This window comes from Desmodus rotundus, chromosome 5 (genome assembly GCF_022682495.2).
Source record: "Desmodus rotundus isolate HL8 chromosome 5, HLdesRot8A.1, whole genome shotgun sequence".
Taxonomy (NCBI): domain Eukaryota; kingdom Metazoa; phylum Chordata; class Mammalia; order Chiroptera; family Phyllostomidae; genus Desmodus; species Desmodus rotundus.
In genome coordinates this window covers 7,080,637-7,108,636 of record NC_071391.1, presented here as the reverse complement: position 1 = coordinate 7,108,636, position 28,000 = coordinate 7,080,637, and the positions used below count along the sequence as shown (strand labels likewise).

Sequence of the window (28,000 nt, the reverse complement as noted above, 5' to 3'; positions counted from 1 at the left end):
CACAGGGTGTCAGGGTTAATACACAGCTTTATTTGCCTTTGACAGCGTCGATTTTCTTACATTCTTAATTAGGTTGCCATTAAAGTGCGGGAAAATTTCTTAATCATGATAACAACTGTTACAAGAAATCAGAACTAAAATAGGAAAATGGTGGCCACGAAGAAAACGTTTCTCTTACACAGAATGGAAGCCCCTGGTGTTCAGCTAGTGGGTGGGCCAACTGGCACAGTTTCTAATTCCCTCTGAATGAAGCACCCCACTGGCTGGGACCACCACCCCTGGGGGAAAAAGCAATGCTGAAGAGAATTCTTCAACGACACCCACACACCCAGCCTGCCACCTCCTCTTGGCCCTCTTTGGGTGTTCGCTGTTCGAGTAGATCCAATTTTAGGAGAAAATGGAGGTCTGGCCCCCCTCTACTGCCTTTCTACCCCACCCCCCCTTGCTAGCAAAAGCCCCCAAAGTCATCCTTGCAATGAAAAAGTGGGTTTCCATTACCCCAACACTAACAATGTTCAGTAAAAATGAGGATAATAAACACAAAAGCTTGCGTAGTAAACAGGAGCTCTCAGCGTACAAGGCAGCAACAGCAACAACACTGAAATCTTCAGGCAAATACTGCTGACTCTGCACGTGGGCTGGTGGGACGTGGAACTCTTGACCTATCTGTGAAGCTCCAGGAGCTCAACGGCGGCTGGCCTGTCAGCACCTGCCACCGGCAGAGGCCAGGTCTTTGCATTACTGCTGAGGCTGTCGGCGTGTTTCTCTTGGGAGGTTATATACAAACACGCCCGAAGCTGACGGGTCTTTACACAAATATGCACACGAAGGCCTGCTACTCCTTCTTTGTGGAGACCACCACCTCCACCTCAGGAAGCTGGATGCCAACCTTCGTCCCACTGTCGTTGCTGGAAGAAGAGGACAGTCGGGACTTCTTAGAGGCCAAGGACACTCCACTGCCCTGTAACTTGCCTGCCTCATCATCACTTCCAGTCACCTCATAATGACCTTTGCTCTTTGACCCTAATCCACCAAAGGTACCAAATTTCAGCTTCCCATGTTTCCCTTTGACTTTTTCACCTTCCAGCGACACTTCCCCACCTTCAAACTCCAAAGTCCCGGTTGGGGTGGAAGGTGCAGAAAGCTCCCTTTCATCGCTGAATGAATTGGAGCGGTGCCGTGGCTTCTTACTTTTAAATAAGGAGAACTTGGCTTTGGGTGAAGATGTTTCAGCCTCTGCTTCTCCCTCCATAGAGCCTAGGCTGGCCTTTGAGCTCTTCAGGTCCCCTTTGGACCCTGAGATGGACGCTTCTGGGGAGCCGGTGACACCTCCTTTCCCTTTAGGCTTGGAAAAATTGAACTTGGGCATTTTGATTTTGGACTTTTTAAGTTTTACATCGGACTCTTCCCACTCGCCTTCTCCGGAACCAGGCTGGACACTGGCCTCTGATTTGGGGAAATTGATATCCACCCCCACTTCTCTGCCAACCAGCTCACGGCCAGAGAAAGTGAATTTGGGGATCTTCATCTTAGGGAATGTTACTTTTCCAGATCTGCTTTCCAAGTGACCTTGAGGCCCAGACACACTCAGCCCAGGACCCTGGAGTCCAATCTGGCCTTTTGCACCTCCTCCTGCTTTTGGTCCTGCAAAATGAAGTCCTCCGGCATCCAAGTTGAGAGCAGAGGAGACCTGGGGTCCTTTCCACTCAACCCCGGAACCTTTGACACTCATATGCCCTTCCCCCAGGCTGACATCTGGGGCGCTGACACCCCCTGTAACATCCACACCTCCTTTGATTTTTGGGCCCTTCAAGCCAATACCAAAATCAGACTCCGGAGATGCCATATTAAATGAAGCCCCTTTCACGCTAATGTCAGGAGCGGCCCCGTGGACACCTATTCCTGGCAGGTTGCCTTTGATTTCAGGGCCAGAAAATTGCCCGGTGGGGAGTTTCACATTCACACCTTGCAGCTCCACATCACATCCAGAGGCCTTAATCCCAGGCATTTGAAGGTTTCCTTCTAGGCCTTGAACACTGATGCCTGGAAGACCTCCTCCAAAAGAGGGACCTTTCACCTCACCGATGCCCCCAAGGCTCCCTTTTACTTTTGGTCCTTCCAAGTTCAAGTCCACGTCTGGTGCTGAGATCTGAGGGCCAGAGATCTGAGGCCCTTTCAAGTTCAGTCCTCCGAGGTTCACATCCATGCCTGGCCCCTTTAGATCTCCAGTAACCTGTGGCCCCTTGACGTTAATGTCCAAGTCAGGCCCTGGACAGGAGATGCCAAACTGGGGCAGCTTCATTTGGGGAAGTTTAAAACCACCTTCAGGTGTCTCCAAGCTTAGGTCAGGGGCACCTACTGATACTTTAGGGCATTTAATGTCACCAGAGACAGCCAGGTCTCCCTTCAGATTTGGTCCTTTCAAGTTCAGGTCAAGGTCAGGTCCGGAGATTTTTGGCATAGAGAAGTTCACTGAAGGCAAGTCTACTTTTGGCCCCTTCAGAGACACATTAGGCCCTTCAAGCTTAACATCCGGTGAGCTCACACCTCCTTCAAGTGAGGGCAGCTGGGCATGGGCCTCAGCCACCCCACCCTCCATTTTCACACCAGGGACGCCGATCTTGGGCATCGAAAATTTGGGGAACTTGATTTTCGATTCTGGACCTTGCAGATCTATGTCTGGTCCTTCCAGTCCCACACTGGGGACATCACCCTTTATCTTTGGTCCTTTCAAACTAACGTTCACATCAGGGATGGCGACTTGAGGGGCAGAAATGTTGAATGATGGTGCTTTGACTTTAGCATCTGGGCCTTCAATGTTGATATCAGGTGCATCCAAGTTTGCCTTCACCCTGGGCCCTTTCAAGCCACCCTCTATTTTGGGCCCTGACACATCCACACCCGGCACCTTCAACTTGATGTCAGGTCCTTCCACATTCACCCCTGGTGAAGACATATCAAGGTCACGGACCTGGATTTCACCCTCCATTTTGGGGGCCTCTGCTTTAAATTTGGGTGATTTAATGTCAAATTCTACATCTGGGAAGTACATTTTTCCAAACATACTTTTCTTGGTTTTCGGAGATTTCGCATCAACTTTAAGTGTGGCATCTGGCCCAGCGAAACCGACATCTACATCAGGAGTCTTGACACTGGCGTCGATTTCGCCCCCAGGAACGTTCAAATCAAAGCCTTGTTTCTTGGTTTTAATTTTAGGACCACTCATGTGAATTTTAGGCATTTTAAACTTACTTTTCTTGCCCTTGCCACCAACACTCATTTCAGGAGTCTCAATGTTCAGCTCTGCCTCAGGGACAGTCACATCAACTGAAGGTGACTTCAGGTCAGCTTTGGGGCCTTTTGCCCCAAATCCAAACTTGGGTTTCTTAAATTTGGGGATTTTAACATCTGGTCCCTCAATGTTAACATCTGGGCTCTCCATGTGCACATCTAAGTTTGGAGCTTCTAAATCAACGTTAGGCCCCTTAAGGTCCAGTTCTCCGCCTTCTAATTTGGGACCAGAAATTCCAATTTTGGGTGCCTTGAGATGCAAATCCACATCAGGAACAGTTACTTTAGGGGCAGATATATCCAGTGATGGCATCTTCAAATGTGGGCCACGGAGTTTGGCATCAGGGCCTTCAAAATCCAAACCTGGACCTTTAAGGTCTACTTCTGGGCCTTGGAAATTACCTTCAATCTTAGGGACAGACACATCAAAGTCTCCTCTGACTTTGGGTCCTTTCAAATCTAGATCAACATCAGGCATGGAGATTTTAGGAGCTTTGATATTAATCTCAGGCATCTTGAACTTAGGACCCTTCAATTTCGCATCTGGCCCTTCGATACTCGCATCTGGAACAGCAATATCCACCTTGGGTCCTGAGACATCAATGTCAGCCTTGGGCAAGTTCACATCTATTTCTGGGCCCTCTCCTCTGAAGCCAGGCATGCTGAACTTGGGCATTTTCACCTTGGGCATCTTCAGGTGCCAGTCTGGACCATGAACGTCCATATCAGGAGCATCAATGTCCACTTTGGGCCCTTTGATGTCAATTCCAGGACCCTTGAGGTCACCTTCCACCTTAGGCAGGGAAACATCCACATCGCCCTTAACTTTGGGACCTTTCAGGTTCAAGTCAATGTCAGGCATGGAGATTTTAGGAGCTTTGATGTTCATCTCAGGCATCTTGAACTTGGGACCCTTCAGTTTTGCATCTGGACCTTCGATATTCACATCTGGAACATCAATGTCCACCTTGGGTCCTGAGACACCAATGTCAGCCTTGGGCAGGTTCACATCCACCTCAGGGCCTTCTCCTTTGAAGCCAGGCATGCTGAACTTGGGCATTTTCACCTTGGGCATCTTCAGGTGCCAGTCCGGACCATGAACGTCCACATCAGGAGCATCAATGTCCACTTTGGGCCCTTTGATGTCAATTCCGGGACCCTTGAGGTCACCTTCCACCTTAGGCAGGGAAACATCCACATCGCCCTTAACTTTGGGACCTTTCAGGTTCAAGTCAATGTCAGGCATGGAGATCTTAGGAGCTTTGATGTTCATCTCAGGCATCTTGAACTTGGGACCCTTCAGTTTTGCATCTGGACCTTCGATATTCACATCTGGAACATCAATGTCCACCTTGGGTCCTGAGACACCAATATCAGCCTTGGGCAGGTTCACATCCACCTCAGGGCCTTCTCCTTTGAAGCCAGGCATGCTGAACTTGGGCATTTTCACCTTGGGCATCTTCAGGTGCCAGTCCGGACCATGAACGTCCACATCTGGGACATCGATGTCTACTTTTGGGCCTTTGATGTCAACTTCAGGGCCCTTGAGGTCACCTTCCACTTTGGGCAGAGACACGTCCACATCTCCCTTTACTTTAGGACCCTTCAGATTCAGGTCAACCTCAGGCATGGAGATCTTGGGTGCTTTGAGATGCAGGTCAGGCATTTTAAACTTGGGGCCCTTCAGTTTCCCTTCTGGGCCATGAATGTCAATGTCAGGAGTGTCTATGTCCAGCTTAGGGCCTTTAAGATCCACTTTAGGGCCTTTCAGATCTCCTTCCAGTTTAGGAACGGAAATGTCAAAATCTCCTTTTACTTTTGGTCCTTTCAAGTTCAAATCAATGTCACTCATGGAAATTTGTGGGGTTTTGAAATGCACATCAGGCATCTTAAATTTGGGGCCTTTGAGTTTCCCTTCCGGACCCTCAATGTCCATATCTGGCCCTTTCAGATCACCTTCTACCTTAGGCAGTGAAAGGTCCACATCACCCTTTGCCTTTGGCCCTTTCAGGTTTAAGTCAAAGTCAGGCATGGAGATCTTGGGGGCTTTAATGTGCATCTCTGGCATCTTAAATTTGGGCCCCTTGAATTTTCCTTCTGGACCTTCAATATTGATATCAGGAGTATCAATGTCCAATTTGGGTGCCTTTATGTCAATTTCAGGGCCTTTGAGGTCACCTTCCACTTTAGGCACAGAAACATCCACATTACCCTTCACTTTGGGGCCCTTCAAGTTCAAGTCAAGGTCAGGCATGGAGATTTTAGGAGCTTTGATGTTCATTTCAGGCATCTTGAACTTAGGACCCTTCAATTTCGCATCTGGCCCTTCAATACTCGCATCTGGAACAGCAATATCCACCTTGGGTCCTGAGACATCAATGTCAGCCTTGGGCAAGTTCACATCTATTTCTGGGCCCTCTCCTCTGAAGCCAGGCATGCTGAACTTGGGCATTTTCACCTTGGGCATCTTCAGGTGCCAGTCCGGACCATGAACGTCCACATCAGGAGCATCAATGTCCACTTTGGGCCCTTTGATGTCAATTCCAGGACCCTTGAGGTCACCTTCCATCTTAGGCAGGGAAACATCCACATCGCCCTTAACTTTGGGACCTTTCAGGTTCAAGTCAATGTCAGGCATGGAGATTTTAGGAGCTTTGATGTTCATCTCAGGCATCTTGAACTTGGGACCCTTCAGTTTTGCATCTGGACCTTCGATATTCACATCTGGAACATCAATGTCCACCTTGGGTCCTGAGACACCAATGTCAGCCTTGGGCAGGTTCACATCCACCTCAGGGCCTTCTCCTTTGAAGCCAGGCATGCTGAACTTGGGCATTTTCACCTTGGGCATCTTCAGGTGCCAGTCCGGACCATGAACGTCCACATCTGGGACATCGATGTCTACTTTTGGGCCTTTGATGTCAACTTCAGGGCCCTTGAGGTCACCTTCCACTTTGGGCAGAGACACGTCCACATCTCCCTTTACTTTAGGACCCTTCAGATTCAGGTCAACCTCAGGCATGGAGATCTTGGGTGCTTTGAGATGCAGGTCAGGCATTTTAAACTTGGGGCCCTTCAGTTTCCCTTCTGGGCCATGAATGTCGATGTCAGGAGTGTCTAGGTCCACCTTGGGTCCTGAGATGTCAATGTCAGCCTTGGGCAGGTTCACATCCACTTCTGGGCCCTCTCCTTTGAAGCCTGGCATGCTGATCTTAGGCATTTTTATCTTGGGCATCTTCAGGTGCCAGTCTGGACCATGAACATCCACATCTGGTGCATCAATGTCTACTTTGGGGCCTTTGATGTCCACTTCAGGGCCCTTCAGGTCACCTTCCACCTTAGGGAGGGAAACATCCACATCTCCTTTGACCTTAGGACCTTTCAGATGCAAATCAAAGTCAGGCATGGAGATCTTGGGGGATTTGATGTTCATCTCAGGCATCTTGAACTTAGGACCTTTCAACTTTCCTTCTGGTCCCTCAATATTAACATCAGGACCTTCAATGTCCACTTTGGGTCCTGAGATGTCAATGTCAGCCTTGGGGAGGTTCACATCCACTTCTGGGCCCTCTGCTTTGAAGCCTGGCATGCTGATCTTAGGCATTTTTATCTTGGGCATCTTCAGGTGCCAGTCTGGGCCATGCACGTCCACATCTGGGACATCAATGTCCACTTTGGGGCCTTTGATGTCCAATTCAGGACCTTTCAGGTCACCTTCAACCTTAGGCAGGGAAACATCCACATCACCTTTCATCTTGGTGCCTTTCAGGTTTAAGTCAATGTCAGGCATGGAGATCTTGGGAGCCTTTATGTGCATTTCTGGCATCTTGAATTTGGGCCCCTTCAATTTCCCCTCTGGGCCTTCGATGTTAGTATCAGGAGTGTCAATGTCCACTTTGGGACCCTTGATGTCCACCTCAGGGCCTTTTAGGTCACCTTCCACTTTTGGCAAAGACACATCCACATCGCCTTTTATTTTGGGGCCCTTCAGGTTCAAATCAAAATCAGGCATGGAGATTTTGGGAGCTTTGATGTTCATCTCAGGCATCTTGAATTTGGGGCCCTTCAGTTTTGCATCTGGACCCTCAATATTCACATCTGGAACATCAATGTCCACCTTGGGTCCAGTAACATCAATGTCGGCCTTGGGCAGGTTTACATCCACTTCAGGGCCATCTCCTTTGAAGCCAGGCATGCTGAACTTTGGCATTTTCATTTTGGGCATCTTTAGGTGCCAGTCTGGGCCATGAACGTCCACATCAGGGACACCAATGTCCACTTTGGGCCCTTTGATGTCCACTCCTGGCACTTTCAGATCTCCTTCTATTTTGGGCAGAGAAACATCCACATCACCTCTAACCTTGGGGCCCTTCAGGTTTAAATCAATGTCAGGCATGGAGATCTTGGGAGCTTTGATATTCACATCAGGCATCTTGATTTTGGGACCTTTTAAGCCTCCTTCTAGACCTTCCACATTGACTTCTGGGCCCTCAATGTCCATTTTAGGAGCATCTATGTGGATATCTCCTTTCGGTAGATCCACAGCCACATCTGGCCCTTCTGCTTTTAAGCCAGGAACACCAAACTTGGGCATTTTCATCTTGGGCATTTTCAAATTCCAGTCTGGACCATGTACATCCACATCAGGTGCATCAAGATGAACTTCTGGTGCCTTAAGATCCACCTGTGGTCCTTTAAAATCACCTTCTAAGTTAGGACCTGTAACATCTAAGTCTCCTTTGACTTTAGGACCTTTCAGATTTAACTCCACATCAGGCATAGAAACTTTAGGAGATGAAATACTCAGAAAAGGCATTTTGAACTTGGATCCTTTTACTTTTCCTTGGACCTCAACATCAGGAGCATTAATATCAACTTTTGGGCCTGTTACATCAATATCTGGCTTTTTAACTTTGACATCCACCTCAGGCGTCTGAACTTTGGAGCCCGAAAAGTTAAATTTGGGAAGCTTAAAACGAGATTTCTTTGACTTGCCTTCAACATTAAGCTTAGGACCAGAAATGTCCACTTCTGGGCCCTTTATGTCCAACTTGGGAGCTTTAATGTCACCTTCCAACTTGGGCCCAGAAACATCAACATCTCCCTTAAGCTTCGGGCCTTTCAAATTCAAGTCAATTTCTGGCATGGAGATCTTGGGCATGTTTACATGCATGTCAGGCATCTTCAGTTTGGGGCCTTTTAATTTGCCTTCTGGGCCATGAATGTCAACATCTGGAGCATCCAAATCTATCTTCGGGCCCTTGATGTCAATACTAGGCCCTTTCAAATCACCTTCAACAGTTGGAAGTGAAACATCGACCTCTCCTTTCATTTTAGGGCCTTTAAGATTGAGATCCAAATCTGGCATTGATATCTTAGGAGCTTTGATACTCATCTCAGGCATCTTGAACTTGGGACCCTTCAGTTTTGCATCTGGACCTTCGATATTCACATCTGGAACATCAATGTCCACCTTGGGTCCTGAGACATCAATATCACCTTTGGGCAGGTTCACATCCACCTCAGGGCCTTCTCCTTTGAAGCCAGGCATGCTGAACTTGGGCATTTTCACCTTGGGCATCTTCAGGTGCCAGTCCGGACCATGAACGTCCACATCTGGGACATCAATGTCCACTTTGGGGCCTTTAATATCCACTTCAGGAACTTTAATGTCACCTTCCACTTTTGGTAAAGACACATCCACATCACCCTTCACTTTGGGGCCTTTCAGGTTAAGATCAATGTCAGGCATGGAGATCTTCGGGGCTTTGATGTTCATCTCGGGCATCTTAAACTTGGGACCTTTCAACTTTCCCTCAGGACCTTCAATGTTAACATCAGGACCTTCAATGTCCACTTTGGGTCCTGAGACATCAATGTCAGCCTTGGGCAGGTTCACATCCACTTCTGGACCTTCTCCTTTGAAGCCAGGCATGCTGAACTTGGGCATTTTCACCTTGGGCATCTTCAGATGCCAATCTGGGCCATGAACATCCACATCTGGGATATCGACGCCCACTTTGGGGCCCTTGATGTCAACTTCAGGGCCTTTCAGGTCACCTTCCATCTTAGGCAGAGAAACGTCCACATCACCCTTTACTTTCGGGCCTTTCAGATGCAAATCAAAGTCAGGCATGGAGATCTTGGGAGCTTTGATGTTCATCTCGGGCATCTTGAACTTAGGACCTTTCAACTTTCCTTCTGGCCCTTCAATGTTAACATCAGGAGTGTCAATGTCCACTTTGGGTCCTGAAATGTCAATGTCAGCCTTGGGGAGGTTCACATCCACTTCTGGGCCCTCTGCTTTGAAGCCAGGCATGCTGAACTTGGGCATTTTCATCTTAGGCATCTTCAAGTGCCAGTCTGGTCCATGAACGTCCACATCTGGGACATCAATGTCCACTTTGGGGCCCTTGACGTCAATTTCAGGGCCTTTCAGATCTCCTTCTACCTTGGGACCGGTAACTTCCATGCCTCCTTTTATTTTTGGACCTGTTAGATTAAGATCAATATCTGGCATGGATATCTTTGGAGTCTTAAAATGCATTTCAGGCATCTTAAACTTTGGGCTTTTCCACTTTCCTTCAGGTCCTTCAATATTCACATCAGGACCTTCAATGTCCACTTTGGGTCCTGAGACATCAATGTCAGCCTTGGGCAGGTTCACATCCACTTCTGGGCCCTCTGCTTTGAAGCCTGGCATGCTGATCTTTGGCATTTTCATCTTGGGCATCTTCAGATGCCAATCTGGGCCATGAACGTCCACATCTGGTGCACCAATGTCCACTTTGGGGCCCTTTATGTCAACTTCAGGGCCTTCAACTTTAGGCAAAGAAACGTCCACATCACCCTTTACTTTTGGGCCTTTCAGATGCAAATCAACATCAGGCATGGAGATCTTCGGGGCTTTGATGTTCATCTCAGGCATCTTGAACTTAGGACCTTTCAACTTTCCTTCTGGTCCTTCAATGTTAACATCAGGACCTTCAATGTCCACTTTGGGAACTGAGACATCAATGTCAGTTTTGGGCAGGTTCACATCCACCTCTGGACCCTCTGCTTTGAAGCCAGGCATGCTAAACTTTGGCATTTTCATCTTGGGCATCTTCAGGTGCCAGTCTGGTCCATGAACTTCGGGAGCATTTATGTCCACTTTGGGGCCCTTGATGTTCACATCTGGTACTTTACCTTCTACCTCAGGCACAGACACATCAACATCCCCTTTGATTTTAGGTCCTTTCAGATTCAGGTCCACATCAGGCATAGAAATATTGGGGGCTTTGAAATGCATGTCAGGCATCTTGAACTTGGGGCCCTTCAATTTGCCCTCTGGTCCTTCAATGTCAATATCTGGCCCACTAATGTCACCTTTGAGGTCACCTTCCAATTTGGGAACATCTACATCGACCTCTCCTTTGATCTTGGGGCTTTTTAAGTGTAGATTAACGTCTGGCATGGAGATTTTGGGAGCTTTAAAATGCATGTCTGGCATCTTAAATTTAGGACTTTTCCATTTGCCATCTGGGCCTTCCACAGCTACGTCTGGCACTTCAACATCCAATTTGGGGCCCTTGACATCCAATTCTGGACCCTTTAACTCTCCTTCCATCTTTGGAGCGGACACATCAAAGTCTCCTTTCATTTTAGGCCCCTTTAAGTTGAAGTCAACATCAGGCATGGAGATCTTGGGAGCATGAAAGTGCATTTCTGGCATCTTGAATTTCGGGCCTTTCAGTTTTCCTTCTGGACCCTCGATGTTCACATCTGGGGCTTCAATGTCAACCTTGGGTCCAGAGATGTCAATGTCAGCCTTGGGCAGGTTCACATCCACTTCTGGGCCTTCTGCTTTGAAGCCAGGCATGCCAAATTTGGGCAATTTCATCTTGGGCATCTTCAGGTGCCAGTCTGGGCCATGAACGTCCATATCTGGGGCATCAATGTCCACTTTGGGTCCTTTGATGTCCACATCTGGCACTTTCATTTCACCTTCTATCTTGGGCACAGAAACATCCACATCCCCTTTGACTTTGGGGCCTTTCAAGTGTACATCAGGCATGGAGATCTTGGGAGTCTTGAAGTGCATCTCAGGCATCTTAAACTTGGGACCTTTCAACTTTGCATCAGGACATTCCAGGTCAACATCAGGCACCTCCATATCCACACTGGGGCCCTTCAAATCTCCCTCCAATTTTGGCACAGACACATCCACATCCCCTTTGATTTTGGGGCCTTTCAAGTTTAAGTCTACATCAGGCATAGAGATCTTGGGGGTCTTGAAGTGCATCTCAGGCATCTTAAACTTGGGACCCTTCAGCTTCCCTTCTGGTCCCTCAAGGCTCACATCTGGGGCTTCAATGTCAACTTTGGGTCCAGAGACATCAATGTCAGCCTTGGGCAGGTTCACATCCACTTCTGGGCCCTCTGCTTTGAAGCCAGGCATGCTGAACTTTGGCATTTTCATCTTGGGCATCTTCAAGTTCCAGTCTGGGCCATGAACGTCCACATCTGGGGCACCAATGTCCACCTTGGGTCCTTTGATTTCCACATCTGGCACTTTCATTTCACCTTCTATCTTGGGCACAGAAACATCCACATCCCCTTTGACTTTGGGGCCTTTCAAGTGTACATCAGGCATGGAGATCTTGGGAGTCTTGAAGTGCATTTCAGGCATCTTAAACTTAGGGCCTTTCAACTTTGCATCAGGACATTCCAGGTCAACGTCAGGCACCTCCACATCCATGCTGGGGCCCTTCAAATCTCCCTCCAATTTTGGCACAGATACATCCACATCCCCTTTGACTTTGGGGCCTTTCAAATGTACATCAGGCATGGAGATCTTTGGTGTCTTGAAATGCATCTCAGGCATCTTAAACTTAGGGCCTTTCAACTTTGCATCAGGACATTCCAGATCGATGTCAGGCACCTCCACATCCACGCTGGGACCTTTGATATCAACTTGTGGACCTCTGATATCACCTTCTAGTTCTGGCACAGAAGCATCTATCTCTCCTTTCAGTTTGGGTCCCTTCAAATTCAAGTCCACATTTGGCATGGATATCTTGGAAGTTTTGATATTCAGTTTAGGCATCTTAAATTTAGAGCCTTTTAATTTTCCTTCTGGTCCCTCAATATCCAAATCGGGAGCATCGACATCCACTTCGGGGCCAGAAACATTAATGTCAGCCTTTGGCAAGTTCACGTCCACTTCTGGGCCCTCTGCTTTGAAGCCAGGCATGCTGAACTTGGGCATTTTCACTTTGGGCATCTTCAGGTGCCAGTCTGGGCCATGAACGTCCACATCTGGGACATCAATGTCCACTTTGGGTCCTTTAATGTCCACATCTGGCACTTTCATTTCACCTTCTATCTTGGGCACTGACACATCTACATCCCCTTTGACTTTGGGGCCTTTCAAGTGTACATCAGGCATAGAGATCTTGGGGGCTTTGAAGTGCATCTCAGGCATCTTAAATTTAGGGCCTTTCAACTTTGCATCAGGACATTCAATATCAATATCAACAACATCCACATCCACCTGAGGAGCTTTCACATCTATTTCAGGAACTTTTAGATCTCCTTCCACTTTAGGAAGGGAAACGTCTACATCAGTCTTCAGTTTAGGGGCTTTCAGATTAAGTCCAACATCAGGCATAGAAATTTTGTGTGTCTGTATATTCATGCTTGGCATTTTGAACTTGGAACCCTTTAGCTTCCCCTCTGGACCTTCAAGAGTCACATCTGGGGCATTAATGTCCACCTTGGGTCCAGAGACACTAATGTCAGCCTTGGGGAGGTTCACATCCACTTCTGGGCCCTCTCCTTTTAAGCCAGGCATGCTGAACTTGGGCATTTTCACTTTGGGCATCTTCAGGTGCCAGTCTGGGCTGTGAACTCCCACATCTGGTGCATTGATATCCACTTTGGGACCTTTAATGTCAACATCAGGAACTTTTATCTCTCCTTCAACTTTCGGGACTGTAACATTAAAATCTCCTTTCATTTTAGGACCTTTCAAATGCAAACCAACATCTGGCATGGGTATCTTCTGAGGCTTTATATTCATTTCTGGCATCTTAAATTTAGAACCCTTTAGTTTTGCATCTGGACCTTCAATGTTCACATCTGGAATTTCCACATCCACCTTGGGTCCTGAGACATCAATGTCAGCCTTGGGCAGGTTCACATCCACTTCTGGACCTTCTGCTTTGAATCCAGGCATGCTGAACTTGGGCATCTTCATTTTGGGCATCTTCAGGTGCCAGTCTGGGCCATGAACATCCACGTCTGGGGCACTAACATCAACCTTGGGCCCTTTAAGGTCGATATCTGGCACTTTTATTTCCCCTTCTACATCAGGCAAAGACACACCTGCATCTCCCTTTAGTTTTGGTCCCTTAAGATTTAGGTTCACATCAGGCATGGAGATCTTGGGGGTCTTGAAGTGCATCTCAGGCATCTTAAACTTGGGACCCTTCAGCTTCCCTTCTGGTGCCTCAAGGCTCACATCTGGGGCTTCAATGTCAACCTTGGGTCCAGAGATGTCAATGTCAGCCTTGGGCAGGTTCATATCCACTTCTGGGCCCTCTGCTTTGAAGCCAGGCATGCTGAACTTTGGCATTTTCATCTTGGGCATCTTCAAGTTCCAGTCTGGGCCATGAACGTCCACATCTGGGGCATCAATGTCCACCTTGGGTCCTTTGATGTCCACATCTGGCACTTTCATTTCACCTTCTATCTTGGGCACAGAAACATCCACATCCCCTTTGACTTTGGGGCCTTTCAAGTGTACATCAGGCATGGAGATCTTGGGAGTCTTGAAGTGCATCTCAGGCATCTTAAACTTGGGACCCTTCAGCTTCCCTTCTGGTCCCTCAAGGCTCACATCTGGGGCTTCAATGTCAACTTTGGGTCCAGAGATGTCAATGTCAGCCTTGGGCAAATTTACATCTACATCTGGGCCCTCTGCTTTGAAGCCAGGCATGCTGAACTTGGGCATTTTCATCTTGGGCATTTTCAGGCCCCAGTCTCCACCTTGTACTTCCACATCTGGTGCTTTCATATCTACCTTAGGGCCTTTGATTTCCACATCTGGAACTTTCATCTCACCTTCTATTTTTGGTGCAGATATATCTAGATTTCCTTTCATTTTGGGTCCTTTAAGATCAAGGTCAACATCAGGCAGAGTCATTTTAGGAGCTTTGAAGTGCATTTCAGGCATCTTAAACTTGGGGCCTTTCAACTTCCCTTCAGGTCCTTCAAGGCTCAGATCTGGAGCACTAACATCTACCTTGGGTGGAGAAAGGTCCACATCAGGCTTGGACAGATTCACATCAAGTTCTGGACCCTCTCCTTTGAGACTAGGCATGGTAAATTTGGGCATTTTCATCTTGGGCATCTTTAGGTTCCAATCAGGACCATGAACTTCAACATCTGGGGCACTGACATCTACTTTTGGCCCTTTCAGGTCACCTTCCAGCTTTGGCACTGTAACATCATATTCTCCCTTTACCTTGGGACCTTTCATATGGAAGTCCACATCAGGCATGGAGATCTTTGGGGACTTGATATTCATCTCAGGCATCTTAAACTTGGGACCCTTCAGCTTTCCTTCAGGTCCTTCAATGTTCACATCTGGAACTTCAACATCAACCTTGGGTCCTGAGATGTCAATGTCAGCTTTGGGCAGGTTCACATCTACTTCTGGGCCCTCTGCTTTGAAGCCAGGCATGCTGAACTTAGGCATTTTCATCTTGGGCATCTTCAGGTGCCAGTCTGGGCCATGCACGTCCACATCTGGGACATCAATGTCCACTTTGGCACTTTTAAGTTCAACATCAGGAACTTTAATTTCACCTTCAATCTTTGGTGCTGTGACATCATATTCTCCTTTTACACTAGGGCCTTTCAAATGTAAGTCCACATCTGGCATGGAGATCTTTGGGGCTTTGATATTCATTTCAGGCATCCTAAATTTGGGTCCTTTCAATTTTCCTTCTGGTCCCTCAATTCTCACATCTGGAGCACTAACATCTACCTTGGGCCCAGAAATGTCCACATGAGGCTTGGGCAGGTTCACATCCACATCTGGGCCCTCTGCTTTGAGCCCTGGCACACCGAACTTGGGCATTTTCATCTTGGGCATCTTCAGATGCCAGTCAGGGCCATGAACATCCACATCTGGAGCATTAATGTTCATCTGGGGGCCTTTCAGTTCCCCTTCAAGTTTTGGTGCCGTTACATCATACTCTCCTTTTATCTTTGTGCTTTTAACATGTAGCTCTACATCAGGCATGGAGATCTTTGGTGTCTTGACACTCACTTCAGGCAACTTAACATCAGGGCCTTTAAGTTCACCCCCCAGGCCTCCTATGTTGACATCTGGGGTTTCCATGTTGACCTTGGGCCCTGTAATACTGACATGTCCTTTGGGTAGATTCACATCTATATCCGGACCTTCCCCTTTGACTCCAGGAGTGCTGAACTTGGGCATTTTCATCTTGGGCATTTTCAGGTTCCACTCTGGGCCATGAAGTTCCACATCTGGGGCACTGACATCCACTTTGGGGCCTTTGACATTAACTTCAGGGACTTTGACTTTCCCTTCTACTTTTGGGAGTGTGACATCTGCACCACCTTTCACTTTAGGTGCACCCACAGTTAGGTCTACATCTGCCATTGAGATACTGCAGGTTCCGACTTTCCCAGGAGAACCACTCAGCTTGGGTCCTGCCAGGGTCCCCTCTAGGCTGGGTGTCTCAATGTCCACTTTTGAGCCTTTAACTGCCACTTGAGGGCCCTTAGCATCACCTTGCACCTCCTGAGTGGAAACTTTAATATCTCCTTTCAGTTTGGAGGACCCAAGGGTCAGATCCACCTCCTGCAAGGAGATTTTAGGTTTCTGAATAATCATTTCAGGATTCTTGACTTTAGTACCCTTTATCTTCCCTTCCAGCCCCCCAGTAGCAACCTTAGGCAGGCTGACATGCCCAGGGACCCCAGGAAGAGTCACTTCACCTGTGGGGAGTGTCACATCAATTCCAGCTCCTTCTCCCTTAGAACCTGATATGGAGAATTTGGGGACTTTCATCTTGGGCATATTTAGTTTGCCTCCGGGCCCCTGCACATCAACATCATGGCTTTGAACTTCCACAGTGGGGCCAATGATGCTGCCCTTGACTTTTGGAGCAGAGATGTTCACCCCTATACTCCCCTGTGGCTTGGCACCTTTCAGGCGTAGGTCTCCCTCAAGTGATGGTCCAGTAATCTGGGGGCCCTTCAGCTTCCCCTCAACATTGGCACAGGGAGCACTGACTTCTAGCTGAGGGGTCTGGATGTTCCCACCCATGGTCATGCCTGGCTTGCTGTCCTTGTGCCCCACAGAGAATTCAGGTGCAGAAACACTAAACCCTGTGTCTGGTGCCCGGCCCTCAGGCCCTGTGGAGACACCAAAGTTTGGCACCTTCATGGTGGGAATTTCAATTTTCCCATTATTGTCACTCTCAAGAGATGGGCCCTGTACCTCTACTGCCCCACCCCTAGGAGCAGATGAAATGCCCACTCCTGGAACTCGGACTCCCCCTTTGCCACCCAAGTCTAAGCCCTTTGCACCAACATTGATATCTGGACTTCCCACCTTTATGCCAGGCACGGTGACCTGGAGTTTCGAGTGGCCGGCACCTTGGAGCTCCGGTCTGGAAGTAGAAATGGAACCTGCTTGAATGTCCACAGCAGAGCCTGTGGTTGGAGACACTTCCCCCAAGCCTGAGGGCAGCCTGATCACTGTTTTCCCAGGCTGGCTCTGGACATCCACACTGGAGATTTCAGTCAGTTCGTGCCGTGGAATCTTGATCTTGAACTCAGGGCTGCTGATGTCGATGTCCTTGGCTCCTTCCCGGCCCGTCACATCCACAGTGTAGGCCGTGACCCTTCTAGTCACTGTGATGGTGCGGCTCTGGGTCTCCCCTTCCACTCCGTCCTCCGACTTCAGCCGAGGCTTGATCTTTGTGTCGTAGATGCGCTGGTACTCCTCATCATCCCCGCTCTGCAGAGAGACATGCCCAGCAGAGGTTGCAGCAGAGTCTGCCTGAGTTACAGACGCCGGCCGCAGCCCAGCCTGCTTCCCAGAGAAGCTGGGACCGTAACAGCAGTCCGCGGAGCCTCCCGGGGCAGAGCACAGGGGGCTGGTGAGAGGGGCTGACAACCACATCACAGGAGGAAAACAGAAATCATTCGGGGAAACTCTAGGAAGCAACAGCCCTGGGGAGAGGAAGGGTGTCGACTCCTAGATGGCACAGTGTAGGAAAAGGATTTACGATCGATTCTAGGCTCAAATCACCCGTCAAGTACTGGGGACGCCTCCAGGTAACCAGGTTCGCACTGACTTGACCCTAAGGCTCTCACCTCTCAACTCCCTGGCGTGATTATTTAAGTGGGGAGCCCTGGAAAGCTGGGATGAGAGTGGCCGTGCTTGGGCAAACGCTTTCCCTTTGAGCCCCATTATCTCTTACAGAAAGAAGCCATCAGAAGGAGCAGGGAGATGTCCCTCAGGCACTTTGTGGCCCAGCCTCTGACTCCAGGCCTCTGGAAGTAGAAAATATTGTGTGAGGTAGAGCTGGGCACCTGTGAAATCATTTCAAAGATTTCGGCAAAACAGCCAACCTTCCTCCTGGCATCTAGGACCAGACAGCACGACCCGATGCCCACGCTGCAGCACTCTGCAGAGACTGAGTTTGAGGGACAGCATCAGCCACATGCCACCCGTGAATAGGAACAACCTGGCTGACTCAACCGAGAGTGCAGAGGGGTGAAATTAGGAGGTGTGACGGGAGAGGTCCAAGAAGCAGACAGAAAGCTCAGGAAGTGGGGCCAGCAGGTTGGTGCGGCCGGCAGGGGGGGAGCTCAGGACGCAGACGGGCTGGTGAGGCACTCACCAGAACCACTTCAGAGGAGTGGGAGCTGAAGACCTCGTGGGTCCAGGTCTGGCCAGGCTCAGGGGAGCGGTCCCCCTTACGGTGCAGCTTCAGACCCACAGTATGGTGTCCCATGCAACTCAGCAGCTGTGTCACCTCTCCTGACTGCAGGTTGTCAAAGTAGATGGTGGCACCCACAATCTGGTCCCCTGAGCAGGGAGGGACAAGAAGCGGGTATCAGGGAAATGACACACAAACACCATGTGCTCGGCGCTCCAACGGACTTGCATTTAATGCACGTCATGACCATTCTGCAAGGCAGGCACGGCGGCACCCGTTATACAGATGAGGAAGCTGAGGCTTAGAGAGGCCACCTAATTTTCCCAAAGTGGCAAGAGCTCGTGAGTGGTGCAGTCAGAACTGAGGACTGTCTCCAGCCTCCTCCCCACGTGACCACCTCCCTTAGGGATCCTCAGCGAGTGGCGGACACAGAGTAGACAAGAGAGGGTAGGGCTTGGGTACCGACCATCCTGATGGCACTGGCACCAGGCCGTCTACAGCCACGTGTCCACTTCTGCCCCCTGCCCTTCCCTCTGCCACCCTCACCCACCCAAACCCAGCCCCCAGGCCACACCCTGTGGTGACTCACCCTCCTTGACCACCCCAGTGCGGGCCGCAGGGGAATTCTGCATGACCTCCTGCACAAAGACGCCATCGTCCCTCTGGGCAATGGTCAGCCCGTGGGAGGAGCCACTGCCCTGCCAGTTGGGCAGCAGCAGCTCCCGCGTTGCCTCCTCCTCCTTCTCCATCTGGAACGAGGGAAGGGAATGAGTTCAAGACAGCGGGGCACAAGGCGCACTGATAAGAGGATGAGAAGGCCTGGGATGGATCTTGGGTGCGTCTGCAAGGAGCATGCTTCCACGGCAGAGATGCTCCAAGGCACAATGGACAAGATGGAAAGCAGACGGTGGATGCAACCGGCCTCACAGGTCACCAGCCCCATGTTGCTCCCACCTGCCCAAGCCCAGCTTCCCAGTGCCACCCAAGGGTCTCCACCCTCCCCACCCCATCACCTCCACCTCTCTCATCACCCTCCCTCCTACTGACCTTTGGCAGGACTCAGTTCAGGAGCGAATGCCTTGCCAGGAGCCCGCCCCTCCTTCCTGTCCTCTCCTCAGTCTCTCCGTGGGGAATCTCGGTCACACAGCCTAGGGAAAAGTTCACAACGACGCACACACTCAACAACAGCTTACTCGAACCCCAGCCAGTGGCCACGCAAGTGATGGCTGACGTTCTGTTCCCCGGGCCAGACTGAAACCCCGACCCTCACTGTCATCAGTTCCATTCACTAGGGACTCGCCAGCCTGGGAGCACGGAAACAGGTTAGAGGGGGCCCAGCTCAGCATCAAATCCTGGCTCTGCATCCTCCCAGCTGCGTGATCCCCCACCAAGTCCCTTAAGATCACTGAGCCTCCATCTCCTCATCTGTGAAAATGGAGAGGATAGGGACTTCTGTGAGGACTGAAGGGGAAAGAGCGCGGGCCTGAAAAGATCCAGGCACAGGAGCCCCCCCGACACACACAGCCCCACGAGGGTCTTCATACCAGCTTCAGGAGGGGGGCTATTACTGCACAGACAGAACGGCTGGCATTCAGAGGCCAGCTGGCCCCAGGCCCACACACAGAAACAAAGCAACTGTGCCAGGGCGCAGGCCCAAACCTGGGCCTCCTCCCCACACCCTGTCCTATCAGCTCTGCGGGTGGCAACGGGCAGGCCTGCACGCAGGGATGGTGGCGACGGTGACTCTGTCTAAATCCGTCCTCAGGGACCAGGGGGACCCTTGCCAGCTGGGAGCTCCACGAGCCAGGTCACAGGCAGCTGCTGAACAAAGGAAGCCCCAGCCTCCCCGGGCCCATCTACCCCAGGCACTGGTTCCAGCCCAAGAGGTTGGTATCCAGCGGAGTGGCCTCAGGGACGTGGTGAGTCAGGGCCCACCTGGCCGCCCACGCTGGGCCCCGAGCCAGGCTCCCATAGGTGCGGGCACTCAGGAGCAAAGATGCCCTCCGGCCACAGGATGAGCTGGCAGCAGGAGAGGTCCCCCGAGAAGACAGAGGCAGGACTCTGGCTCCAGTCACAGCCTATAGCCACCCACACAAAATGGCGGTGGCAACGTCACCCAGAGTGTGTCTAGGAAACTGGGGGGCGCTGTCAATCACAGAGCACCTGGCCCAGCGCCCCACCCTACAGCCATTCACACACAGAAGGGAGTCAGTCGACAGACGTGTGCATGTTGATCGCCTCCTGCATGTCCCACACTGTCCTGGACCCTGCAGAGCAAACAGGTGAGGGACAGACAGCTCAGCTCAGCACCAAATGACACGCCGCACCAAACTGTCACCTAACTGCGTTCTCGATCCCCCATGGGCCAGACAGACTCGGTTCCTGTCCCACATATCAGACGTGAACAAGTGTTCCAGGAGGCTTGGGAGACTTCTAGGGGAATGAAATATAAACGGGATCTTGAAGATGCTAGTTTGCCTCTGAGAAACAGGATTATTCGTGGACATTCATGGGCACTCAGCATTTCCAATGTCACAAACACAGGGGAAGATAACCCCACAGACCCTCAGGCGGCCCGACCACCTGCACTCACACCTGCAGTATTTATGATACTGCAGCTCCTCCTCAGCACAGGTGCTGCTGGGAGGCCAGCAGAGCTGTGTGGGGAGAGGAGGGAGGCGCAGCCTGTGGGCACAGGTGTGAGCTGGGGCAATGCCTCCCCCCTTCCTGACAGGCAGAGTAGGACGACAAGAAGTCACACTGACCCTTCACCACATGAAACAGGCAGAGCCGGAACTCAACCCATGCCTCCCAGCACTGAGAAGCCAGCCCTGCAGATGAGAGCCAGGCAGGGCAGGGAAGGAAAAGGCCCTGCATGCAGCCTGAGGGCTTCTCAGATCTCTGAAGCCACTGATTGCCCTGGCACCTGCCTTCCTCCTTGAGGGGGCCCCCATTTCTCAGCCCAGCATCCTGGTGCTGAGCCAGCAGCAGGCGAGGGGGGACAGCGGGCTCACCCTCGCCCACATCTTGGCCCCACCCTCCCTCCTTCCCCAATGAGTCACTGCGGCCACAACAGCCCCAAACAGGCTAAGGGCAACACCTAAAAACCACTCGACAAAGGGCTTCATGGGCCAGAACCCCAGTGCCAGAGGGGCTGGGGCTCCAGTGGACACAGGCAGTCGGCTTCCTCGCCAGCTGCTCCCATGGGGCCCCAAGCCAGACGGAGCGCTAGGGATGGAGTCCCTAGGAGCACAGCCGGGAGGCTCAGGAGGGACTTGAACTTGCCTGGCCCCAGACTGCTGATAAGGAGGGGAGAAGGCCATCCAGAATAGAGCAGGGCCTATGGGCCGTCAGAGTGGGAGGCCCTGGACCCAGGGCCACAGGTTGGCCCTGGCAGAGCGCCCACTGGTTTCCCAGCCAGCTGGGGCTGCCAACCACCCTGCCTGCTCTGGCTCAGCTGCCTCCAGGCCCAGCCAGGAGGACTCCCTTCCTCTCTCATCTGATGTGGGCCACGCAGATGGCTGGACATGGGGGTGCCAACAGGGATTCGGGGCCACCATGCCTGGGGCATGTTCTCTGCACCTGGACCCCAGCCCCCAGTCTCTCCACCCCTGGAGCCTGTGCCAAGCCCCGCTGGTCCTTCTTCCTCCCACACAAGTCAGGAGAAGCCAGGCCACCCAAAGCAGGGTCTCCTGCACTCTGGGGAATTCTGTGCACTCAGCAAGAAGCCTTTGCAGCTGTGCCGCCAACAAGATAAGAACAGGTGGCTATTTACGTTTAAATTAACTGAAATTAAATTTAAAATCTAGTTCACTGGTCACAGTAGCCACATTTCAAGAGCTCAACAGCCACACACAGCTACCGTATCAGGCAGCACGGACAGAAAGCATTCCCGCTGCTGCAGAGAAGGCCACAGCACTGCCGTTATCTACACGCGGAGAAAGTGAGGTCCGCAGGTGAGAACAGGGGGTGTTGGGGCCCAGAGCCCAAGGCCTGCTGCCTGTCCGCCCGTGCTCCTCCGCCTGCCCCAACACTGGCGACAGCACAAGCAGGGCTGGAGCGGAGACCCTCGAAGGCAGAGGGCTGCTTGGAGGGCAGAAAAGGCATGCGATGGTGAGGCCCCTCCAGCCACCAGGCTGAGAGGACACAGGTCTGAGACTGTGGGATGGAGTGTAACTCAGGCCCGAAGCGGCAAGAAGAACGAAGCCGTCCAGTCCCTTCAAAACCTCAAAGAGGAGGTGCAGAGCGGCAGGGCTCTGTCTGAGCCACCTCTGTAGATTGGGGACGACACCCGGACAGATCCAGGGAGAAGACTCCTTGCCCTGGGCAGAGGGCTTCCACCAGGTGTGACCTCCAGAGGAGCACCCTCCCCCACCACCACCCTTCTTCCCCAAAGCCCTAGGAAGCCAGCAGGGTGGGGCCGGCCCAAGGCTGCCGCAGCCAGAGACCAGCATGCAGCCAGCAGGAGTGCTGCAGGGACAGGAACCGATACACACACACACACACACACACACCTGAGACACAGCACAGGGCGTCAGTGCCTCCGAGCCCCAAAACTGGAGACAAGACACACACAATGGAGAAGTGCAAGTCGGCACACACACACACACACCCAGCGCCGGCCAGACACAAGAGTGACCCCTTGAGGGACAGAGCAGCACTCCCACCCACAATGAGGAGGACACTAATAGCAATGAAGCTTCCACCCAGCAGCACACGACACACACACGTGAGTGCACAGACCCACCACACACACAGGCCTGGGAGAAGCAGTCCCCACACCGGGAGAATGAAATGACTAATGAAATGACTCACCACCGGGGTAGAGACCACCACCAGAGGGAAAGCCCCAAACACTTATAACCAGGGCGACCTGGGGTAAACAAGACACCCAGAGGGGCAGCCCCCTCTCACAAACACTCAGCAGACTTCAGAGCAGACAGACGAGAAAGCCCCTCACTGAAAGAAAAGCCCAACCAGTTGGAAGAGAATTCTGCAGAGCTCCCAGGGCATGCAGGGCAGTTCCTTGCCTGGGGTCTCGTTCGATCCCCAACAGCCCTCTATGATTAAAAATTCATGTCCTCATTTTAGAGATGCAGAAACAGGCCCCAGAGGTAGGTGACTGGCCCAAGGATGAGCCAAGGTTGACAGGCAAGCCCTGAGTCCTCTGAAACCAAGGCCAGCAGTGTGTACGCAGGTCGGGGGACAAAGGCACAAATAAAGACACGCACAGGATGAGAAACCACAGAGAAAGATGCACAAGGGAGATACGCAGCAGAGAGAAGCCTGTACTGGAGGTGGGGAGAGTAAGAACCAGAGAGACACACCCATGGCAAGATGGGCCTCGTCCTGGTCCAGCTTGGGGACAGCAGACCCAGAACAGGCAGTGTCCAAGGCATCCCTGAGGGGTCTTCTGGTGATGAGGCTTATCGAGGCTATGTCCCCAGGGGTCAGAAATCCTGAGCGGCCCAAAATCCAGCTTCCTTGGTCCCCAACATGTCAAGGCCAAGAGAATCGTCCCATTCTGGGGCTTGGGTAGCACAGGACACACAGAGCCAGGCCCTGGGAGGCCACAGCCAACACCTCCACTCACTGAGAAATGGGAACAATGGGGCAGGCAGACCCTCATCCCAGAAGGGCTGGGAGAAACCGGGAGGTGGATCTCTTCCGGGGCCTAAGCCTCCAAATGGACCCCCACGTACACAGCTGGCAGATCTCTGTCCAGAAAAGCAAGCAGGCCCTAGTCTAACTGGAGTAGACCTGCACAGTCATGTCCGGGGTCTAGGCTGGAAGCAAGGCCTTGCACACTCAGCTGACTCTGGGCAGCACATCGGCTGGGGGGCAAGGGGGCGGGGGGACAGCTGTAACCAGAATGCAGTGAGTGTGTTGAGGGGATGGGAATCCCAGGGAGCATTAGACCAACACCAGCAACATGGGCACCGGAGAAACATTCAGAGAAAGACACTCGAGGACGCACACTCGCCCTGTGCATACACAGACACACTCGCTCCTCAGCCCATCCCCGTCCTTCCCAGCCCTCCCAGCCCGGAGCAGGCCCTGCCCCGCGAGGAGGGCACCTGTACCTGTTAACCTGCTGCGCCGGGTCTTTGCCCCCCTCCACCTGTGTGCGCCTGCCCATCATAATCCCTGGTACCTGGGCCACTGGTCCAGCCCACAGCCCAGCAGGAGGAAGTTTCTGCAGACCCATTACTCCAGGCCCAGGCCTGGCCGGCCCCTCACCATGGCGCTGGCTTCCTGCGCCTCACTTCTAGGGCCTCCCCTCTCCCACCCCCGCCTGCCAGCTGATTCCTGGGCTCCGCCCCACTGCCATTCCCCACCTCTCCCCACCTCTCCCCACCTCTCCTGTGGCCACTTCCCCAGTGAGCTCTGAAGTCGGTTCTCAGTTCTCACTCTCGGCTGGGAGGGAGCTTCCCTCTTCCTCCCCTGACCCAAAGGGACTCTCCCTTCCTTGTGACAGGGGGCTGGGGGCAGCACTACATTCGCCAGCAGGAGGTCCCCATACTTGGTCACAGAGCCCTGGAGGCGTGGGTCCTGACCCAGAGCTGCTGGGATTAAGACACCAACTCCGCAGAGGTCGACTTCCATGGGTGGGGTGGGGAGGTAAAGAACTTGCTGGCTCTCCCTGGGGAGCAGATTACAGTTTGGGAGCTGCCCACCAGCCCAACCAGCGCCCTAATCAGAGCCCCCACCGAGGCCCAGCTCTCCACCCAGTGGTCAGGTCATGCTAGCACAGGGCACTTGGCTGACAAACAGCCGCCCCCAGCCCAGCCAGGACGCTAGGCCCGAAATCCGGATCAGCTCTGGGCACTTCCCCTTCCCCTGGAACCTCCGCTCTGGCCCCCAGGGACAGGGCAGGATGCCCCTCCCTGACCGCCCAGGGCAGCGCCTTGCTCAGCGGGTCCAGGCCTCACCCCCAGGGCTGTCCTTGCCCTCCTACAGGCCCCTGGACACGAACTCCAGGGTCCAGAAGCTGCCCGGGATGGAGAAACTTACTTCAGTCCTTACCGACAGCTCCTGCGGTCCCCATGAAACCTCCACCATCAGGGTGAGTCCCATTGCTGTCCCCTGCCCTATAAACCCCAGACACAAGCACTGATGACACACCCGGGCCCAAGGCAATGCGGGGGAACCACCGTGTACAGACAGAGGGACACCCTCACTCCTCGCTGCTGTGACGCTAGCAGACGCAGCGCCCCAAGGCCACAGTGAAACATCCACCCTGGACCCAGGACCCCTGCTTCCACAGCCCAGCCAGCCCCCTGATGGGAACTAAGGCCAGCAGGACGGAAGAGGGGCTCCACCGAAACACCCAGTCCTGCTGCGCCCACCCTGGTGGCCCCCCACAGGCCCTCTGCACGCCCACGCGTGGAGGTAGCTGGAGGTAACTGTGGTTGCCCAGGAAGGCCCGAGGGATGGCTGGAGCCTAGGGAAATGGCAGCTTCCTGGGAGTCTGAGTGAAGCCATGGGAGACCCAGAGAGCAGAAGGCCCTAGACACTGGCCGCTGTAACATTCTAAACCCTCTCCAGCGGCCACCTCCCTTCCACGTGGTCAGCCCAACTCCAGAGAGAGAAACCTGGGGGTGGCTGGGAGCGGTGGGGGAGGGCCAGCAGGGGCAGAGATCCTGCCAGGAGTCAGACCAGCTCTCCCAGTCTATCCCTTTGTCTGCCCCCAGGCGGTTCCCAGGTTCTGAGGAAGGTGGTGACCACACCCGAAGCCCCACACACCCCTCCGCCCCCACAGCTTTGCCGCAACCCCTCAAACCAGCTTCTCAGGCTCTGGCGGATGAGCTCTGCCAGGGCCAGCCAGCCGATTCCAAGCTGAGCCAAAGAATCCAGCCTGGTGGTGCCCAGGCACCACCACCCAGGGCCCCCCTGGGACCAGGGGGACCCCAGGGGCCCCCAGCTCATCTCCTGCCCTTGACTGACGCCGGCCTCCTCCCTCACAGGTCTCCCACAGTTCACTCTCTCTTGTCCCTGCCCAGGCCTCACCCCCTGAGCCCAGTCTGGCTGGTGCAGGTCCTCAGGTCCGTGAGGTGAGCTCTTCGAGGAGCCCCTTGAATCACGGACCCTAGACTCACGGCGGTGGGACTCCTCCATGTTGTATCCCTAAGCCCCAAATGACTTCCGTGGCTCCCCGTGTGTCTGTGTGCCCTGGGCACAACTTCTTTAAGAGTGGGATTTTAGAGACACCCTCCAATCTCCACCTCCAATCACCCAGGCCCTCTTGCCAGCCCAGCTCTCACAGCCCCAGGCCCGCTCCCACCTTCCTTCACCCCACAGCTCACAGCAAGGAGGAGCCCCCAAGCCCGGGGCTCCCTCTGCTCTCCACTCTGCACGCTGACCTCCCGCACGAGGGTCCAGCCCACCGTCCCTGGGCGAGGAGAAGGAAGCTTCCCCATTCAGCTTCGGAAAGGAAGTGAGTGCCACACCCTGCCCCAGGGGTTTCCCTTCCAGTGGGCAGGGGAAAAGGGGGTCCTGAAGGCAGAATCTACTCCCCTACCTTAGACCCAGCATAGGTGGAGACCCTAAAACCTCTCCCAAGGCACCGTCAATCTCCCTCTCTCTCCTCCACTCCCTAGCCTGCACCACAGCCCCCCAAGACATCCCTGCACCCCACAAAACTAACCCATCCCCTAGCATGTGTTATGCTAGTGCGCGTGAGGAGGGCCACGTGACCCCTGAAATCAGAGGCTGGACTCTAACACAGGACTCTTTCAAAACCAATTATTGAGCACCCAACGCTGTGCTGGAGACACAGAGGTAAATATCTGGGTCCCTTTCTCCCAGAAACTCCGGGCCGTTCTCTAAGGACCCCACTTCCACGGGAAGACCCCACCCTGCCTTTGCACAAACCCACTCCACAGAGCAGGGCACTCAGCAGCCAGGCAAGCTCCCTGGGGGCACCTCACCACCACCACTGCCTCTCGGTGGCCACACCCAGTGAAAGGCGCGAGCACACACATCGCACACAATTCTCTGCGGCCACATCTAGCAGAGGCGCCAGAGCCACCCCCACCCGGTGTTCAGGCCCAGTCAGAGCTGCGAGATGCCTCATCTGCCCACTCCAATCCCCTCCCACGCAAGAGGCACTGCCAGTCCAGCTCAGACCCGACGGGTCCCTCCAGGCCAGCGTCGCCAGGGGGCTGTGCCCCCACATCCCCTGCCCCGGCACTGCAGGGGTCGCCTAGCCCCGTCAGGGGAGGGCCAGTCCCTAGCACACTGCACACCCTCTCCCGGCATGGGAAAGCCTTACATAACACAGTTCGAACACACCCTAAGCACGCTGCCTTTCCCACTCTGCCGCGGGGACCTGGCCCCTGGGCCCTCTCTCCCGGAGCGCACAGCGCGTCGGATCGGAGCAGGGTTGCGAAGAGCGCAGCACGGCCCTCCTCCTACGCAGAGCCCGGCTCCAGCCCCCAACTCCCACACACAGCCCCTTCCCCCTCCCCTTTGCCCCCCACCACTCCTCCCGAGTTCTGGTTTGAATTAGTCACCGGCTCCAACCACCACATTCCTCAGGCTGCTGGCGCCAATCCAGGCGCTGGGGCGGGGGCCATCCCGCCCGGACGGGTTTGGGAGTGGGTTGGGGGAGAGAGCACCGCCTTCGGGGGAAGGGGCGGTCCCAAGGGCGGTGCCGCCGCAAAGTCCCCCCCCCTTCTCCGCCCACCCCAGTGCAGGAATCTCCCTAATTATGTCCCCCACCCCCACTCCCACCCTTC

At 53.0% G+C, this 28,000-nt stretch overlaps 1 protein-coding gene across 5 annotated transcripts in view; it reads right to left on the bottom strand.

Annotated features, from left to right (window-relative positions):
• Window positions 1-28,000, bottom strand: part of AHNAK (AHNAK nucleoprotein) — an 80,532-nt gene that overhangs the window by 51,693 nt on the left and 839 nt on the right. For 2 of the 5 annotated variants that reach the window (XM_045183352.2, XM_024574286.3), the window contains exons 2-4: window positions 19,308-19,408; window positions 18,850-19,009; window positions 18,222-18,409 (exon numbers count right to left, since the gene is read on the bottom strand). In XM_045183352.2, the coding sequence (XP_045039287.2) occupies window positions 18,222-18,409; window positions 18,850-19,009 (348 nt within the window). In that variant the 5' untranslated portion in view covers window positions 19,308-19,408. Of the gene's footprint in view, window positions 1-9; window positions 17,333-18,221; window positions 18,410-18,849; window positions 19,010-19,307; window positions 19,409-27,775; window positions 27,795-28,000 lie in introns of those variants that run through there. The other 3 variants (XM_024574283.3, XM_024574279.3, XM_024574278.3) reach the window with 3 other exon arrangements.